Below are 17,399 nucleotides of genomic sequence, written 5' to 3'. Positions count from 1 at the left end.
ATCTCCATACTGCTTTCCAGAGTGGCTGCACCAATTTGCAACTCTACTAGCAATGTAAGGGTGTGCCTTTTTCCCCACATCCACGCCAACACTTATTATTGCTTGTTTTCTTGATAACAGTCATTCTAATTGAAATTAGATGAAATCTTAGGGTGGTTTTAATTTGCATTTCTCTAATTACTAGGTGTAATAGAAAATAAAGCTGCTCCCCTGCCCTTTCCGCTGCAGACATTTCCGGGCCTCCCAACCACTTGTCAGTCTGTGAACATCCTAGCTAGCTATTGGTTCATCAGTCAGCTTGCAAGTATCCTTCTCCGTCATTGGTCCCATTAACCTGCAGAATTCGACTGCTAAGAATAGCTCCCCGCCATTTTCTCTCTTCTTCTCCTCACTTTCATGCTTCTCTCTCTCCTCCTTGCTTTCATGCTATCTCCTCCATTTCTCTCTCTCCTGCGCACGCGCCCTTTCTCTTTTCCTCTCATTTTCTCTCTTACCCTGCAGGGAGACACTCTGTTTGCTTAATAAACTCCCTTATGTGAATTCCTGTGTCCCAAGTGGTTTCTGGGGGTTCCTACACTAGGGATGATGAGCACTTTTTCATGTATTTGTTGATCGCCTGTATATCTTCTTCTGTGAAGTGTCTGCCCAGTTCCTTGGCCCATTTATTGATTGGGGTCTTTGTATTTTTGTTATAGAGTTTTTTTAAAGTTCTTTATAAACTTTGGAGATGAGTGCTCTGTCTGAGGTGTGTGTGGACAAGATTTTCTCCTGCTCTGTAGGCTCTCTTTTCACATTATTGACTGTTTCCTTTGCTGAGAAAAAGCTTTTTAATTTGAATCTATCCCACTTATTGATTCTTGCTTTTGCAATTGTACTTCTGAGGAAGGGTGGGCCCCCAAAGGGAATCCTGTGAGCAAGCACACATGGGCCAGCAGTCTGCCAGTTTGTATCCCTAAGGAAGCATCACCCCTGACTCTGATAGGAAGAGTTTTGGGGTACAATCTACATGATTAGCTAATTTAAAATTGGGGCAGGCACAGAAAAGGCCTGCATTTGAGGTTGGATACCTGTTACGGAATTTAAAAATGGCTCCATTCTGACCACACTGTTCCCTAACTTAAGATGGCTTCCATATACCCATGAAATCAAGTTACAGTAAACATGCCTCTGTTGTGTTACAGGTTTAACTTGGACACAAAAGAAAACATAAATCTTACAGTAGTTCCTCCTATATAACTTCAGTATCCACTTCCTAAAGGCAAAGACATTTTTCTGTTACCAAACTGAAATGACCACACCCTGGAAACTGAAAATCATTTCAATGCAATTATCATTATTAATGCAATAATGGTCCCTCTGCAGTTTCTCCCATTGTCCCAATATTCCTTTATAGCTCTTTTTGAAATCCCCAAATCCAGAGAGCCAAACCATATATTCAGGTTATGCATTTTTTTGGCAGAATATTATGCTACTTAGATGATGCGGGGTCTCTCGGCCATCAGGTGAAGAGGTTGCTTTCATTCATAGTGGAGGATAAATTTGACTGTGATTTTTGGGTGGTTTCTGCCAGAAACCTTCATTTTTTCCTTCCATGATTAATAAGTAAATAGGTGAAGTGATACTTTGAGACTGCAAATATGCTGCTCCCAATCAATCTTTCACCCAGTGACTAGCACTTAGCGAGGACTTTGGCTACATCGTTTACTTCTTGGTGCAAAGTGTTCAGCCTATAATTTCAACATGCCTTCAACATTTATTGATATATTATTTTTCAGTGGAAAGTTTTAATTTAATCAGTATGAATTCGTGGATTTTTTTTTCTCATTGAGTTATGATCCTGTGCTGTATCATTCAATATTTGGCCAGTGGGAACCCCTTCAAACTGGCTCCTTTTTTCAAGTGACATGTCCTTCCTTCTCCTTCTTTGAGACTGAACCAGGCCTGGGCTGCCAGCACCCAGCTGACAAGCACCAAAACAATCAGTTTTTGCAAGAGTTTGTTTGCAAGGTGGCTGAGTATGGAGACAGGAGATCCACAATTCAGTCCCCCTCCCCTGAGGACCGGGTCTGGGATACTCATGGGGGAAGAAATCGGTGATTTAAAGGGTGGGTGTTAAGGTGGTCCACTTCACCTTTTGAATATAGCTCCGAGGCTTATTTTTAAAAGGGACAAGTTTTCCTTTTCCTCTTCTCCCTCTGGATCCCTAACCTGGGAGCAGGGAATAAGATTACCCTGAGTTCTCTGTGCTCCACAGGAAGGAGATACCTGCCAGAGGACCTAGGAAGTGAATATCTCCCAAATTAACGAGTGAATGTTAACTCACCATCAGGGTTAGGGTTAAGGACCCCGTCAGGGCACACCTGGAATGTAGCCTTTGAAGACCTCCTTTAAAAGACCCCTGTCCTCCTGATGGGCAGAATCAGCCTCAGGAACAGGAGTCCCTGTCTTTCTCCTTTCTCTCAAAACCGTGTCCTCGTTATTGACTGGCATCAGGGACAAGGACTGAGCTCTTTGGTGCATAGGGAAAGTGATGACGGTGTAATCAGTGTTTTGCACATGCACAATCAATTTTCATGACTCTATGGGAGGCATACTCAAAAAATGGCAGTATAGGTATGATCTGAGGATGCAGTTTTTGACCTCTTGTTGTCAAAAGTCAGCTAGAGTCAGTGATTTCAACAAAAACAGCCTTCAAGTTCCTGAAAAGTAACCCCCGCAACCATTATCATCATAACCACATGTCAGAGGTGTTATCTGCAGCAAAACTGTAGATAGTGGCAGACTAATCATTGCTCAGCTGGGTGACCTTCAGCATTAGTGATTTTAAAGTCAACTGGAAGCAAGTAACTGAGGGGCAGCATGGGGCGTCAGAGTCAGAGGAGCAGAAAGGACAGAGTGTTCACTGGTGTAAGAGACAAGGCCAGCTTTTTGCTGACCAGAAATGATAAAGTTAGACTCCCATGGAGTCCTAGACACTGAGATCTTATTCTTTTGATGGTTATGTTCTTGAGAACCACTCTCAGGTCCGTGCTAGGTGCTCTGAACTGCGAAAGACACGTATTTGCCATTGTGAGCTGTTCTTAGGGTAAGTGCCTGGCAGATGGTTGTGGCCCTTCCATCATCAACAGCTTGTTTTAAAACTTCCTCCTTGTTCTGAGGCAAACAGAACTCCTTCTCAGCTCCAGCCCTGTGGTAGCCATTGTTGGATACTGAGCAGAAATCTGAAGAAACAAAGGAAGCCGTCCCTTTGGATTTGGAGGAAGAAACTACCCCAAAGAAAGGAAGTTGGGACTGAATGGACACATACAACCTTCTTGTGCTTTACTGGAGTCTCCAAATTATCAAGAAAAAGCATTACTTTAAAAGTGCCAAAAATAGATTTTAAATTGTGAAATAAGTAGACATAGGACAGAAGTGGCCTTGGAACCCAGGAGGAAGGGACTGAGGGTCCCAGTAGTGATCGTGAGGTGATTAATTACTTTTTCACATGGGGGGAAAAAAAAGCATTCCCGCCCTGGGGGACTAAAGATGCAAAGTGAAAAGAAAAACTGAAAAACTGCCAGTAGGAATCAGTACAAGTACTTGGAGAAGAGGCGTTCACCTTCATAAATATTAAATATAGAATGGTGAACATGTTCATACCTTACTCTCAGCAGGGCGCTGGAGAAACTGGCACGTGTCTGCAGAGGAGACTGCCTTGGTGGAAACAGCAGTTACGGTCATGCCCATCCAGTCCTGAGTGAACGCACTGGGCTTTATTCCTAGGATGGAATTCCAGACTGCAGAAAAATGATCTGAGGAATGGAACATTACAGGGGAGAAATCAAGTTACAGCATCACAGTAAAGTGTAGTTTGTGTACAGTTTCAGAAAAGCAGGGCAGCGACCTTCCTTGCTTAGGGCGACCTAATGCTTGGTGAGGAAGGAGAAGGGGCTCAAGAGGGACACACACGAAATTCGGGGAGCTGTGGGAGCAGGGAAGCGGCGATGCGCGGTGTGAGCCAGCGCAGGCTTCCGCCAGTGTCGATAACGTGTTATTTCTGGCACGGGGGCGTGTATAATTTGCGGGGTAGTACATTTGGAACTTTTTATACTACACTAAAATAAAACATGACCGAGCTGATTGTGGGAGGGAGTGTGTAACAAAGCAGGGAGGCGTGGCACACCCTCACTCCGCCCGCTGCACCGGAGCGCCGGGAGGGCCTCCTGCGCAGGCGCAGCCCGGAGCTCCGCCGGGAGGGGCGGGGCGTCCTGTGGGCGGGGCCTGGCGCGGCCGCTCGCAGTTCTCTGGCCCGTGATTCGCCCGGGGCCGGGCGACGCAGGCAGGGGCGTGGTCTGGAGCGGCCGCTCTGCATTTCGGGCGGTGATTGCTTTGAGGGGCGGTCCGCGGGAGGGCGCGGCGTGGTCAGAGGGGACACCCGGAAGGGCAGGCGCGGGACCTGGCGGTCCAGCTTGGAGCACTGTAGGATCTCCCGCCGTCCGGCCGGCCTCCCTCCTGGGTGACGGCGGCCACGATGGGCCGGAAGGTGACCGTGGCCACCTGCGCCCTCAACCAGTGGGCCCTGGACTTCGAGGGCAATTTGCAAAGAATTTTAAAGAGTGAGTCTTGGGGTGGCGGGAGACAGTAAGGAACAGTCTGGTCGGGCCGGGGCTCGTCATGTCGTGCACACAGCTTTGCCCTGGAAAAACTCGCAGCCATGGATGTGGAGAAAGATAGGACCGTGGTTAATGAACCCGTCAGTGTTAAGTGTCCAGGTCTTCCCGGCATGTGGGGAGGGGGGACATGTTGAGGCACAAGTGGAGAGAAATCTGCCCCAGAGGTGGAGGTGGGGACCACCGAGGAAGCACCTGTCTCCAGATATCTCTAGGATCCTGAATGGCCAGGCTGGGCAGAGCTGCCTATCCTCCAGGTTGGAGGGGTGTGTGGCCAGTGGCCAGGATGCTGTGAAGACACCAGATGGGAGGGTCTCTGGTCCCAGAGGACCTTCCTGAAAAGTGGGTATTGGGAGAAGCCTTCTGAAGAGGACAGCAGAACCAGGAGTGAGCTGTCAGCTTAGAGAAGAATGTTTTGAGTGGCCACTACATAACTGCATTGGTGCAGCCTGCCTTCCATGGTGATAGTCCAAACTGTTGATACCTGAGTCCGAACTGGGGCTGATGAAGGCAAACCTACAGGTGTGGTCACCCTGTGCTTCAAGTGAGAACATATTGTTGGCTGTTTGTTTTGTTTTGTTTTAACTACATGTGTCAATCTGCTTTTGCCTCCTCAGAGCAGATCTCACTGGGGTGGGTGAGCAAGGCCATCTTGGGTGTACAGAGTGGTCCCCGCTCCTTGCCTGTCCTCTCCTTCCCTGATTACCCGTCGGCAGCTGCTCCTTAAGCCCAGTGCTGGCACCACCATGGCCATCAGCCTCCATGTGGTGCCTTTTCCTGCAGCTGGTCTTCGCACCCACTTGTCCATGAACTTGCAGGGTGTGACCTTCTTCTCCGCGGGCCAAGGGTCAGCCTGCAGGCCCTCCCTGTTTCCCATTTCCTGTGGGTGTGTACAGGTGTGTGCTGCTTACAGGAGGACCGGCCGTGAGGGCACAGGGACGTCCGGGAGCAGCGTTTTCAATCACACCCACTGCAGCAGCCTGCTTTCTCTGCCCTTGGACCTGTCATGGGTGTGAGATTTGCCCCTTCTCTGTATATACAGGTATTGAAATTGCTAAAAACAGAGGAGCAAGATACAGGCTTGGACCTGAGCTGGAAATATGGTGAGAAAAACACACCAACAGCTGGGCGGGCGGGCAGTGGTCTTCCCCTGCTGAGAGGGCAGGAAGCAGGGGGACCGTAATGAGGCTGTGGAAATGCCAAGTCCACTTAGGAGGCTGTCAGGAACCTGCTTGTGGGTGGGGTGGATGCCCCTGGACACCTGAGGACGAGCAGGCCTAGGCAGGCTGGTGGTTCCAGACGCCTGGGTTGAGTCATTAGGGGACCCATCTTTCCCAGGTGGGGCTGATTTTAAAACTGGGCTGCCCCCCATCACCTGTCTCCTTGTGCTGGGTCTCAGAGCGTGTGCCCCGCAACAGAATTCATATGTTGAAACCTGACATCTGTGGCCAGGTGCGTCAGCACCTGATGGGGCCTGGGGAGGTGCGCTGGCCTTGGTGAGTAAGAGGCCGGAGGGAGCCCGTTTGCCTCGGCGCTGTGTGCGCCACCCAGTCGGCGCCATCCTGAAAGCGCAGAGCAGCCCTGGCCAGGACCACCCGGGCGGGCCTGGAGCTTGCACTATGTGTAGTGGTTCCTGTTGTGTGTACGTCACCCAGTCCGGGATGCTTTATTGCAGCAGCCCTGATGACTGAGACGGGTCTTGGTTTGCATGTCGGCCACAGGGATTCAGTTAGTGATCTCAGGGGCTTCCCGTGAGCAAGCTCAGAGGCTATGCCCTGTCCACCTTTTTGCCAGAATCTGGAAAATGGATCCTTGATTCTTTTCTGGTCACTTGTTTAAAGATAAATGATCGTTAGCTCCTCGCCAGCTGCGGTTCTTTCTGATCTGGACCCCGTGCCTCTGTGCTGCTTCCTGTGTCCTCGAGGCCCCTGTGGGATCTGGAAGGCCCTCCATGGCCTTTGTCCCTTTCCTTCATTTGCTTCAGTTTCCGGACATGGAGGAGGCAGGAACTGTCCTCTCGGGTGCTTTTGTATTAGTTGGGAGGTGGCTTTCTGTCCCTGTAGGTTCTCTTCTTTTTAGGTTCAGGTCTTGGTGACTTCAGAGCTCTCCTTCTCCCAGGCCACCCCAGGCATTTACACCCCTCACTTAATTCTCAAGAGTCATCTCACCTAACTGCCGGGACCTGGGACTGGCAGTCACCCAAACCACATGGTTTCTGCTCTTCAACTCCTGACTCGGCCCCTCTGCCCGCTGCTCCTTTTCCTGCCAGACGCAGTGCATCCCTGTCCTCCTGCCCGACTGTTGCAAGGGAGGATTCTCACCAAGTCCCCATGTGGTGTGTTTATGTCAAGGGGTGAAGGCCCCGCTGAGCTGGCTTCATACGGTTTACAAATCCCACCTGAGCAGGATTTCATTCAACGTTTGCCATGTTGACAAAGGAGAGTGGCTGAGGCAGGAGAGGAGCCGGTCACTTCACTGAGCACTGCTCTCGATCTTACTGGACAGGGGTCCAGGCCTTGAGTGGGGCACCTGGGTAAAGGGAGAGGACCGCTGATTTGTGGACCTGGAACCCTCACCTGGAAGGACACTGTTTTGTAGGCCTTACAGATGGAAGGTCAGTGGCCACCTGGGTCCCAGGCACTTGCTGACCAGCTGCTGTCGCACAGGGTCCTTCAGCTGTCAGTCAGCCGAAGGGGTGCAGTTGCTGGTAGCTGGCCATCCGACATTAGACAGTCCGTGTTGTCACACACAGGCCTGGGAGCTGAAGGGAAGGAAGTCCCAGAAACAGGAAGCTTTGTGAGGAGAAAGGGCATCCTGAAGAAGGTCCCTCGCGGGCATCTCTGGGTGCCGGCTGCATCTGAGCACCAGGCAAGTGCAGGAGATGCTTCCCAGTGAAAAACATGGCAGGCGCCAGATTTGCTTCCGGGCTGCTGCAGGGCAGATAGGCAGAGGTGTTGCCGATTTACAGCGTCTTATGGATATTCTGCGTTTCATTGTTAGAGGGTCCCTGGAGCCACTCTTCAGGGTTTATGACGTCTTGGAGCGTGGCATTAGTGTCCTAGGCTGCTGTGACTAAGTGCCACAAACAGAGTGGTTTAAAATGACAGAGAAGTATTCTCTGGCAGTTTAGGAGGTCAGGAGGCCAAACTCAGGGTGCCAGCAGAGCCGCGCTCCCTCCAAGGCTCCTGGAGGGTCCTCACGCCCTGGGGCTCCTGGCGTCCCTTGTTCTGTGGCCGCATCACCCAGGCTCTGCCTCTCTCTGCTTGGCCTTCCACTTCTCCCGTCCTCCTCTCATCCTCCTCTTATGAGGACCCTGGTTATTGAAGGAAACCCAGGGAAGTCCAGGGTGACCACATCTCAAGAGCCGTGACCTAGTTGCACCTGCAGAGACTCTTACTGTGGACGAGGTCAGAGCGTGAACAGATGCTTGGGGGTCACCACGGCAGGCGCCTGAGTGACTGTTCATGGTCTTCTTGACAATGTTGTGGTGGGTCCAGCTTTGTTTCTTCTGGGTTCTTTCCTTGAAGATGAGGTAATGAGGGCTACTTTGAGGGACGGGCCTTCCTCGTAGGAGACCAAAACTTTGCTGTGAAGTGCTTGCTGGCTGTGGCGGGTGTGGCGGGGTGTGTGCGCTGGCTGTGGGGGAGGTGCTGGCCCCCACTGTCCTGCCGCTCACTGCCCCCTCCTTGCAGTGGCTACGGGTGCTGGGATCACTACTACGAGTCGGACACCCTCCTGCATTCACTTCAAGTGCTGGCCGCCCTCCTGGCATCTCCGATCACGCAGGACATCATCTGTGATGTGGGGATGTAAGTGCCTGTGTGGGCGAGTCCCTGCTCCGCCTGCGGCAGGGTGTGGCGTCCACGCCTGAAGTGTGTCCCTCCCAGTGCTTTGTGCTCCTCACCGGGCTGCTCAGTGGGGTTTCCTAAGGCATGTGGGTGAGTTCATCCAGTCCACTCACCCCCACGGCGACCTCCAGCACTGTGGCCTGTGTTAGCTTTCACTGCTGCTGTGACCAAGGGTCCCAGAAGCCTGGTGGTCCTACAGGTAAGAGGTGCCGCAGGACAGCAGCGAGTCTCTGGGACCTGCCTCCTCCAGCCTGGGGGCCCCTGCTCCCACCCTCAGCGGCCGCTGGCCCTGCCTCCTAGTAGCCTTCCTCCCTGGTCCCGCCCCCAAGGGACCCTCTGCTTCCTGGGCTACCTGGCACTCCAGGGCCGTCTCCCCAATTTGGCATCTTTAACTTTGTCCCATGTGTGACGTGACATATTCACAGGTGCTGGGAATCAGGATGCAGCTGTCTCTGAGAGGGTCACTGTTCAGCGGGCCACAGTGACATATTGTGGTCACCTTAGTATTCTGTTAATTTTGCTCAGGCTTTCTCTGCTGGCTTGGACTTCATAGTCCTAGTTTGAATTTCCTGATTTTACCATTCGAATGGCCACATATTTGAAGATACCTCTTGTTTGAGATGGGCATTTATCTGGATGCACAGGCTCCACTGGACGGAGCAAGACTGCATCCGGATGTCGCCGATCCCCTGCCCCTGGGAGCGCCTTCTTTAGACCGCCCTGCAGGGAGGGCGCGGTCCCGCAGCCCCTGTGGCTGGGGCCTGGGAGCCATGCAGAACTGGCGCCCCCACACAGAGGACAGTGGGCTAGAGCAGCCTGTTGGTTCCCCTGGCTGCCTGGTCTGACCGGGGTGGCCGTTCCCCGCGTGCTGTGCAGTGGCAGTCCTGTTGGGGCTTCCTGGCTTGTCGTGTGTTGTTGCCCACACCGCTGTCCTCGCTGGCCTTGAGAGTTCTTTGTCGGAAGGGTGCAGCATCCTGACTCCGTGTCGCCTGCTGTCTGCTCTTGTCTCCGTGTTGAGCTTTAGAATTCCTGCGCCTGTTCCTCCGCGATTTGCTATTGTTCAGGGTGCTCCAGTCGGAGCACAGCTGCCAGTGAGGCCCTGTTTATTTAGGGTCCTGCCCACCCAGCTTTCCGCACACCTTCACACAGACGCCAGAACGCCGTGCTGCAGTGTGTCCTCATTTGGCTTGAGTGAGGGCTGGGAGCTGCGGCTCGCTCCCAGTGGCCGTCAAGGTGCTGTGACCAGGACTGGAGGCCAGGGATGTCCCTGCCTGCATCCTGCCCTTGACTCCATTTTTGGGAGGAAGCATCAGGGCTGGTGCTCTTGGCCAGGAGCAAGGTGGAATCTGAGCTGGTGCCTGACTCCAAAGCCCTCGCTGGTGACAGTGTGCCTGTCTGTCCACAGCACTGGGGCCTGTGGACTCTGTCCCTGTGGGCAGGAGCTTGCCCTGCTCAGGCAGCCAGCGCGCGCCTCCCCGGGCACCTGTAAGGACCTGTTCCCTGTGTGGGCAGAGCTCTGCTCTGAGCCTCCTGCTGTCTCTTGGGCCAGGCTCCGGGGCGTGTCTGCTCTGCTACCTTTTACCCTGCTCTGCCGTAACCAGCTCCGTGTCCCTGCCAAGCCACCAGCCTCTCCACTTCGGTCCCTTCACGTGCTGCTGGGGAAGGTACTAGGTGCCTGAGAGGTGATATGAGCAAGCTGCTGGGCAGGGGCCTCACAGACCCAGGGCCTAGCACCCACGACGAGGTGGCCAGGCAGCAAGGGTGAGCCAGGGCAGCCCCTGCAAAGCCTGGGAACATTCCAGGAGGGCAGGGAGGAGCCCAGGGGCGGAGGCCTGTGCACTTCGTCTGTGAGGTCCCTTGCAGAGGTGAGCCTTTGTCCCCTGGGGTGTGGGTCTGCTCATTCTTAACTTTGACTTGAGAAGGCTGCGAGACCGCCTCGCAGTGCCCCGAAGGGAGCTGAGGAAGCCTCAGTCTAAGACAGGGCGTGGGTCCTGTGGCCGGAACCCAGGGGGCCTGCGTGGTGCGGGGAGTAGGCCGAGCCTTTCCACGGCATCGGAGCTCACTGAGCAACGGTGCACTCAGGCCGCACCACGTCGAAGCTGTCCTGAGAACCTGGTGGTCAGAAGCTGCCAATCACAAGTCCCTTTATTCCACTTCAGTCTTAATGAGTGGCACGCATGACACTCAAGTCCCTGGTCACATTCCACAGGACGATGTACTCAGGTCACAGAAAGACGGAGAAGGGCCACAGGGTTACAGGATGCAGAACCACGAGCAAAGGCAGGGTCTCTTGGTGGCTAGCGGAGGGTTTTCATGCACCAATTGGGCAGAGTTGTCCAGGGACGCAGTTTTGGTGACCAGCTTGAAGTGGCCTTGCATCCTGGTCACGGGCAGGAGACACTGCACTGAGTTAACTCCCAGGGACAGAGAACTGGAGGCGTGTAGCTCTGGACAGCGTTCTGGGCAAGGCCTGCGGCAGGTGGCGGGTCCGAGTGCCACCCAGTCCAGTCTCGATGCAACTCCTGCTAAGGTTCCTGGGTAAGGCCGTGCCGCATTCTGCCGCCCGGTGTGTCCAGTGAGCTCATGGTCCTGGCTTTCCTGATGGGAACGGATGCGCCCGTGCTTCCGTGGACTCCGATTAGCTCGTAGGTTACGGGTGGTCACTTTCCTCTGACACAGATAAGTTATGGTTCATGCTGGGTGGTGGTGTCCACCGTATGACAAGGTGTAGCGTCACGCTGACTTGGCACGTGTCCTCAAAATAGAGCGGCTTGTGGCAAACTGCCGCTTTCTAAGACGGAGGGCTCGTCGGCGTGGCCTGCCCTCCACGCATGGCTTTCATGAGAGGACAGATGTGCAGGCGCACGCTTTCCCCCGCAGGCCCGTGATGCATCGGAATGTCCGCTACAACTGCAGGGTCATCTTTCTCAACAGGTGGGTGCCCTGGGGTGGCCTGGGTGACTCCCTGCTTTGGGCTGGAGCCGGTGGGGACCCGTGCTGGAGGTGCCCCACTGGGGCCAATACACCCCAGAGGGTGGGGCCTGGGGCCCTGCGCTGCCTGGACTCTGGCCTAGGCGGGAGGTCTCCCCGCAGCCCTGGTCCACTGCCAGCAGGGGCGCCAGGCTGAGCCCCGTCGGGTGGATGGGGCTTTGGGGCCTGTCCTGCAGGGACGGGGATTTGTTTGGGGCTGCGTTCCCGGGCTGGCCCCGCATGGCGCTGCCTAGCCCTCTGGGGGCAGTGACTCGGGAGCCCTGTGTGAGCAGCCCTGTTCCTGTCCACAGGAGGATCCTGCTCATCAGACCCAAGATGGCCTTGGCAAATGAGGCCAACTACCGGGAGCTGCGCTGGTTCACCCCATGGTCCAGGAGCCGGTGAGCTGGGGCCCGCCACCGCCGTGATGCCGGGCGAACGTCTTTGCCTCCGTGGCCTTGGTCCCGGTCATGGGGCAGGAGCTTGGCTGCCGGTCACTCAGCGTGGCCCTTTCAGCGCTGCTGATTGCAGGACGGCAGGCTCATCACGGGTCACCGAATCTGTCATGGTCAGTGATTAGCAATCGCGCCAAGTGACACATGCCTTGAACGGGCCTCTGTCAGGTCCTTGGCTCTGCCCGTGGATGTTCCGAAGTACTGTCCTGTGCTCCGGAGGGTGGCCAGCAGCCTCCCTGGCCTCGGAGTGCAGGCTCACTGTGCAGGCAGCCCAAGCTGCCCCAGGCCTGCCGGACATCCAGGGGCGAGCTACTCTTGAGGAGAGGAACCCTGGTCCATCTGTATTGTGGGTGTCCCCTCATTTATCGTGGTGAGCAGGGTTGTTGACGCTGTGTTTTCAGGTGGCTTATGTTTCTACGCACGAGGACTGGTGGGTTCTGTGTGTGGTGTTAGTATTTGACGTCTTACTCAGGTCTCTGGTGCCTCGTGGTTGTTCTGTGCCTTCTCTCAGCTTCCTGCAGGTGTGGCTCACTCACCCTTCCTTTCTGCTGTCCACAACTTACGTTCACTGGGTCGCCTTCTGCACAGTGTTCTGGTCGCTGCTGGGACAGGTCCGGGCGACAGGCGTCCTGTCTTTCTGCCAGCTTCACCTGAGACACTCGGTTTCCGTGGTGTTCACTTTTCACCTCATGTTTATCCCCAGTTTTTTTGAGTTGTGGATGGACACAGTGCCTGTGTTTTATGCATTTATTACTTTTTGTGGTGCCGAGGGTCGAACCCATGGCTTCACACATGCTAGGCTGGCCGGCTACCTCTGAGCCCCAGCCCCAGACCCCGTTACTTTTATTGTGAGCTTTTTAAAGTGAGACTAGATCAAAGGTCTTCTCAGCATTCAGTGAGGCGAATATCGAGTAAATCTTTGTCCAGATTAAACTTTAAATGGGTCAGAAGGTTAAATCTTGTTGATATTCATTCAGCGTTTTCCTCTTTTCTAGAATTACTCTATTATTATCTTTAAACTTACGGAGTTTCTCTTTGTCCACTCTCTGAACATAACACAGGAGAAGAATGTGGTAAAATTCTCCTTACCACTTAGGAGTGAGTCTGGGACAGGGCTCCTTTTTTAAGCCTCGTATTGAGGAATGAGCGGCATACGGTGAACCCGCAGGTGGTGGCCGCTGCGTGCTGGGTGCCACACGCTGGATGGACTGCAGAACTCCCCTCCGCCGGGGCCCTGTGCTCCCCAGAGAGCTGCCCGGGCTCCTGTCCTGCCCAGGTCGCACACGGGCTGGACGCAGGTGCCTTATCCTGTTGCTCTGCAGGTGCTCCTGAGGGCACCCGGCAGGAAGCAGAAGCGCCGCCCTCCGCCGCCCACCACCTGTCCCCAGAGGCACGCCACTTGTCCTCCTTGTTCCCAGCTAATGTGCTCATGAGACCTCTTCTCCTTTTCTTGTGGCAAAATGCACACGAGATTCCCGTCCTGACCGCGTTCGTGCACAGTCCAGGGCTCCGGGCTCGCGCACCTCCACCCGCAGGCTCCCTCTTCTGCCCTGGGGACTCCATCCGCCAGCACCGCTCCCGCCCTCGGGCCCTGCTCCCCTCGCCACTGTCCATCTCTGGGACCTGACCTGGCTTTGCTGGGCTCTCTGTGGGTCCACTGCCCGTCCCTGTGGCTCTGTGTCTTGCTTTCGCCTTCGGTTGCTCAGCGAGGCGTCCTCAGGATGGATCCCAGTTGCAAGGTTGAACCCTCTCTGTTGGAGGCTGACCGTGCTCCAGGCTGCTTGTGGACCTCAAGCTGCGCTTGTCCATCTGCGACGGGCAGTCAGGCGCCTCCACCTCCACAGAGCAGGTGGTTGCCGTCTCTTCACTTCCTGCAGTAGAACAGGGCTGGGGCCTGGCCCCTCACCCTGACCTCCCGCCGCCTCTTCCAGTGGTTTGTGGTTAGGTCAGAGCTTAGCGTTGCCACGATTCCCTTTGGGGAAGCTCAGGACAGCAGGGTGTGCCCTCTTCTGCCCGTCCCCGTGCCTCCGCCCCGCCCTCCTGCTCCCAGCTCTGGGAGTCCCCCTCTCCCCTGGTGCAGAGCTCAGTAGCTTCCCATCAGCTGGTGGGCGGGGCCTGTCGGGAGACCCCGCCTGTAGGTGTCTGACTCTCGGACTCGGTGAGTGGCAAGACAGGAAGAGGTCTAGTTAGACTCTCTCTCGCAAAGGGAGATTTGACCTCCGGACCCCAGGGGCCGCCCTTGGCCTGCTGGTGCTGGAGAGGGGGGTCCTGCCAGCGTGGTCACTGGCTTTCCGACTTCGAGAGGAGTTCGCAGGGCCACCAGCCATCCACCTTCCACTCAGTGCCCCAGGGCGGACGCCAGGATCCTGCGGCTGGGACAGGACTCACACCAGCCAGCTCAGGAAGACCTCCTCACAGAGCACGCAGTGGGACTCTGCTGGCGCCAAGTGAGGAACAAGCCAGGAGCCCGGGCAGTTCATGTGGGCCAGGGCACTGGGCACACCACGTGGGCTGCCACACAGCGGCGTCTGCTGCTCCCCGGGGCAAGCGCGCTGGCTTGCTCCAAGGGCCCACCTTCGGTCCCCTGGGTGCTGGCCTTTTGGCAGGAGGAAGGCCCTGGCCAGCCCAGTGTCCACTCTGTCATGGGTGCCGGCTGTTTGCGGGGGGCGTCACTGTGTCCTGTGTGTGGAGACTGAAGCTCTGGCTCCCTGCCGTCACCTCAGGAGGTCTGCTTGGCTTCCGCTCTCAGGGTCTGGTCCCCTTCCTCGGGGACCTCGTCCCGGGCATGTCACGCCCCGCCTGCCTCCCGTCCTTCCGCTGCTCTCAGACCCGCGGTCTCTTCATCTGTGTGCGTTGCCCGCTGGGTTTATTCCAACGCTCTCTCCTCGTCCACTGTGGTGCGGCTTGGTCTGCAGGCTGACTGCCTGCTTTCGGGCAACTGCTGTTGGGACCCATGGGTCCTGGTAGCAGGCTCGTCTGCTTCCCTCTCCTTTTCTCTCTGTCACGTGACGGCCGGCGTGGCAGATGCCGAGCTGGAGTAGCCCGAAGCTTGCCTTTTGGTGCAGTGAGAGAAGGCAGGAGGTGTACCCTCTGGGAATTGCGCCAGATGGTGACAGTGGCATGGCCGGGTCACCACGCCCTGCTTCAGTACCGAGCGGATCAGGCTCACGGTGCCACCGCAGGGCTTCGCAGGGAAGCCGCCAAGACCCGCTCTGCCTGCCAAGGACCCCGCAGCAGCCGGCCTTCTCCAAGCTCCGGAGTGGACCCCAAGCCTGAGCATCCCGTGACTGCCCAGCACAGAGGGGCACGTGGAGGCTCTGGTAGCTCCCGGGGCCAGAGACGTGCCTAGAGCGGCTGAAGCGGCTTCTTGGCTTAGACGCCCAGCTAGGACCTGCAGGGAGGTCCTCTGGAGGACAAGCGGAGGACGCCGCAGCGCGCCCAGCAGGGAAGGTGCCCCCAGGAGGCCGCCAGGCCAGCAGGAGGCAGCGCCTTTTGATTTTGTTGCCCACAAGGCAGGGCGTGGGTCCCCGCAAGCCATCTGTGAGGCGGGCCACAGAGCTGGCCCTGGGCGGAGGGGCAGGAGGGGAGCTGGACAGGTCCACTTTCCGGCCAGTCTCTCAGTGGGTGCTGCATGGACCGAGCAGAAGGCGGGCGGATTTTGGAGCAGCCACGTGGCCGCATGTGACCGGCAGTTGCCTGGAGTGCCCGCCGTGGGCTAGAACATCTGTGCGTCTCAAGCGTTGGCAGCTGGGCGTGAGCGTGCTCCCCGCCCCTCCCCGTGCCCTTCTCTGGGCCTCCTCATCCCGCTGTCCCGGCCCCGCCCGTCCCGTGGATGGGCTGTGTCATCCACGCTCTCGCTGCGGCCCGGGTGGCGTGCGTGCGGGCGGATGCCTCGGAGCCTCCTGACGCACCTGGTGACCCGTCCAGGACGGAGCTGCCCCCTCAGGCAGCCCAAGGAGGCCAGGCACACCATCCCCTGTGCCCTGCTGTGCCCTTCACCTGAGACACAGTCGAAGCGTGGGGAGGGCTGCTGGGCTCCCTGGACGCCAGGGCTGCCCGGGTGGAGCCGTGCGCCTCCCACGTGGCCTCAGACCCGGGTTCCCTTCCAGGCATGTGGAGGAGCACTTCCTGCCCCGGATGCTACGGGACCTGACCCAGCAGGTGAGTCCCGGGCTGGACCCTGGCTTCCTAGCCACTCAGCCTCTGCTGCCAACTGCAGGCTGCGGGCCGGAGCCCGTGGGCAGGGTCGCAGGACGCTCTGCAGCCAGCTCAGAGGCAGCACCTCTCCCCGTGCCCCTCCCCCACTGCCCTGGCTTCTGCTCTCCTTCCTTCCTCGTTGCAGAGGCTGGCCTTCTGCACCCGCAGCCCTGGGAGGACTGCCTCAGGCTCTGGTGTCGCCTCCCTGGCTGCCTCTCGTGGCTGGGTGGGGACGGGTGAGCCACGCTCTTGCTGCCATGTGGTCCCAGGGTGCAGGTGTCCTCGGCCAGCTTTCCGTCGCTGCAGCACCTGCCTGAGATAAGCCCCTTCAAGGGGAGAGGGCCGTTCTGGCCCCTGATTCCAGAGGTGCGGCCTGGTTGCTGGGCCTGGTTGAGAGTCTTTATTAAGCCGGCCAGCTGACTGTCTCACACAGTGCCCCCCAAAAAATGGCTATTGGGAGAACAGCCCCGACCACAGGGTTGTAGGAGTTCTTCTACCAAAAACCACATTAATCATAAGTGTCTGTTGCTATGATTCAAAATTACACATTAACATCATGAGATCATCAACAGAGGGGGAAGTGGGTCAAACTGACCCTTACCTAGGTACAAACTACAGAATGGTTACTAACATCCACACAATCACTGTTCACATGGTACATTGTTTAGGAGCAATAGGAATCAAAAGAGAGCAATTCTTTTTTTGTTGTTGTTTTTAAGATGAAGGGGAAAATGTCTTATTTTATTTAATTTAGTTATTTTTTTAAATTTTAATTTATTTTTATTGTAAACAAATGGGATACATGTTTCTGTTTGTACATGGAGTAACAGTATACCATTTGCATAATCATACATACACATAGGGTAATGATGTTTGATTCATTCTGTTATTTTTTTCTTCCCCCCACCCCTCCCACCCCTCTTTTCCCTCTATACAGTCCCCCCTTCCTCCATTCTTGCCCCCCTCCCACCCCCATTATGTGTCATCATCCACTTATTAGCAAGATCATTCTTCCTTTGGTTTTTCGAGATTGGCTTATCTCACTTAGCATGATATTCTCCAGTTTCATCCATTTGCCTGCAAATGCCATAATTTTATTATTCTTTATGGCTGAGTAATATTCCATTGTGTATATATATCACAGTTTCTTTATCCATTCATCAATTGAAGGGCATCTAGGTTGGTTCCACAATCTGGCTATGGTGAATTGAGCAGCAATGAACATTGATGTGGCTGTATCTCTGTAGTATGCTGATTGTAAGTCCTTTGGGTATAGG

General features: G+C 55.6%; 1 protein-coding gene across 5 annotated transcripts in view; it reads left to right on the top strand.

Moving 5' to 3' along the window:
- The first annotated feature begins 4,371 nt into the window (after window positions 1–4,371).
- Window positions 4,372–17,399, top strand: part of Nadsyn1 (NAD synthetase 1) — a 34,996-nt gene continuing 21,968 nt past the window's right edge. Inside the window, exons 1-6 of one of the 5 annotated variants that reach the window (XM_047518694.1) lie at window positions 4,372–4,598; window positions 5,695–5,755; window positions 8,345–8,461; window positions 11,381–11,434; window positions 11,782–11,871; window positions 16,035–16,086. In XM_047518694.1, coding sequence (XP_047374650.1) covers window positions 4,514–4,598; window positions 5,695–5,755; window positions 8,345–8,461; window positions 11,381–11,434; window positions 11,782–11,871; window positions 16,035–16,086 — 459 coding nt within the window. In that variant the 5' untranslated portion in view covers window positions 4,372–4,513. The other 4 variants (XM_047518695.1, XM_047518696.1, XM_047518697.1 and 1 more) reach the window with 4 other exon arrangements.

Source organism: Sciurus carolinensis, chromosome 11 (genome assembly GCF_902686445.1).
Source record: "Sciurus carolinensis chromosome 11, mSciCar1.2, whole genome shotgun sequence".
NCBI lineage: Eukaryota > Metazoa > Chordata > Mammalia > Rodentia > Sciuridae > Sciurus > Sciurus carolinensis.
The sequence above is the reverse complement of the archived record's forward strand: the minus strand, read 5'-3'. Positions and strand labels throughout refer to the sequence as shown.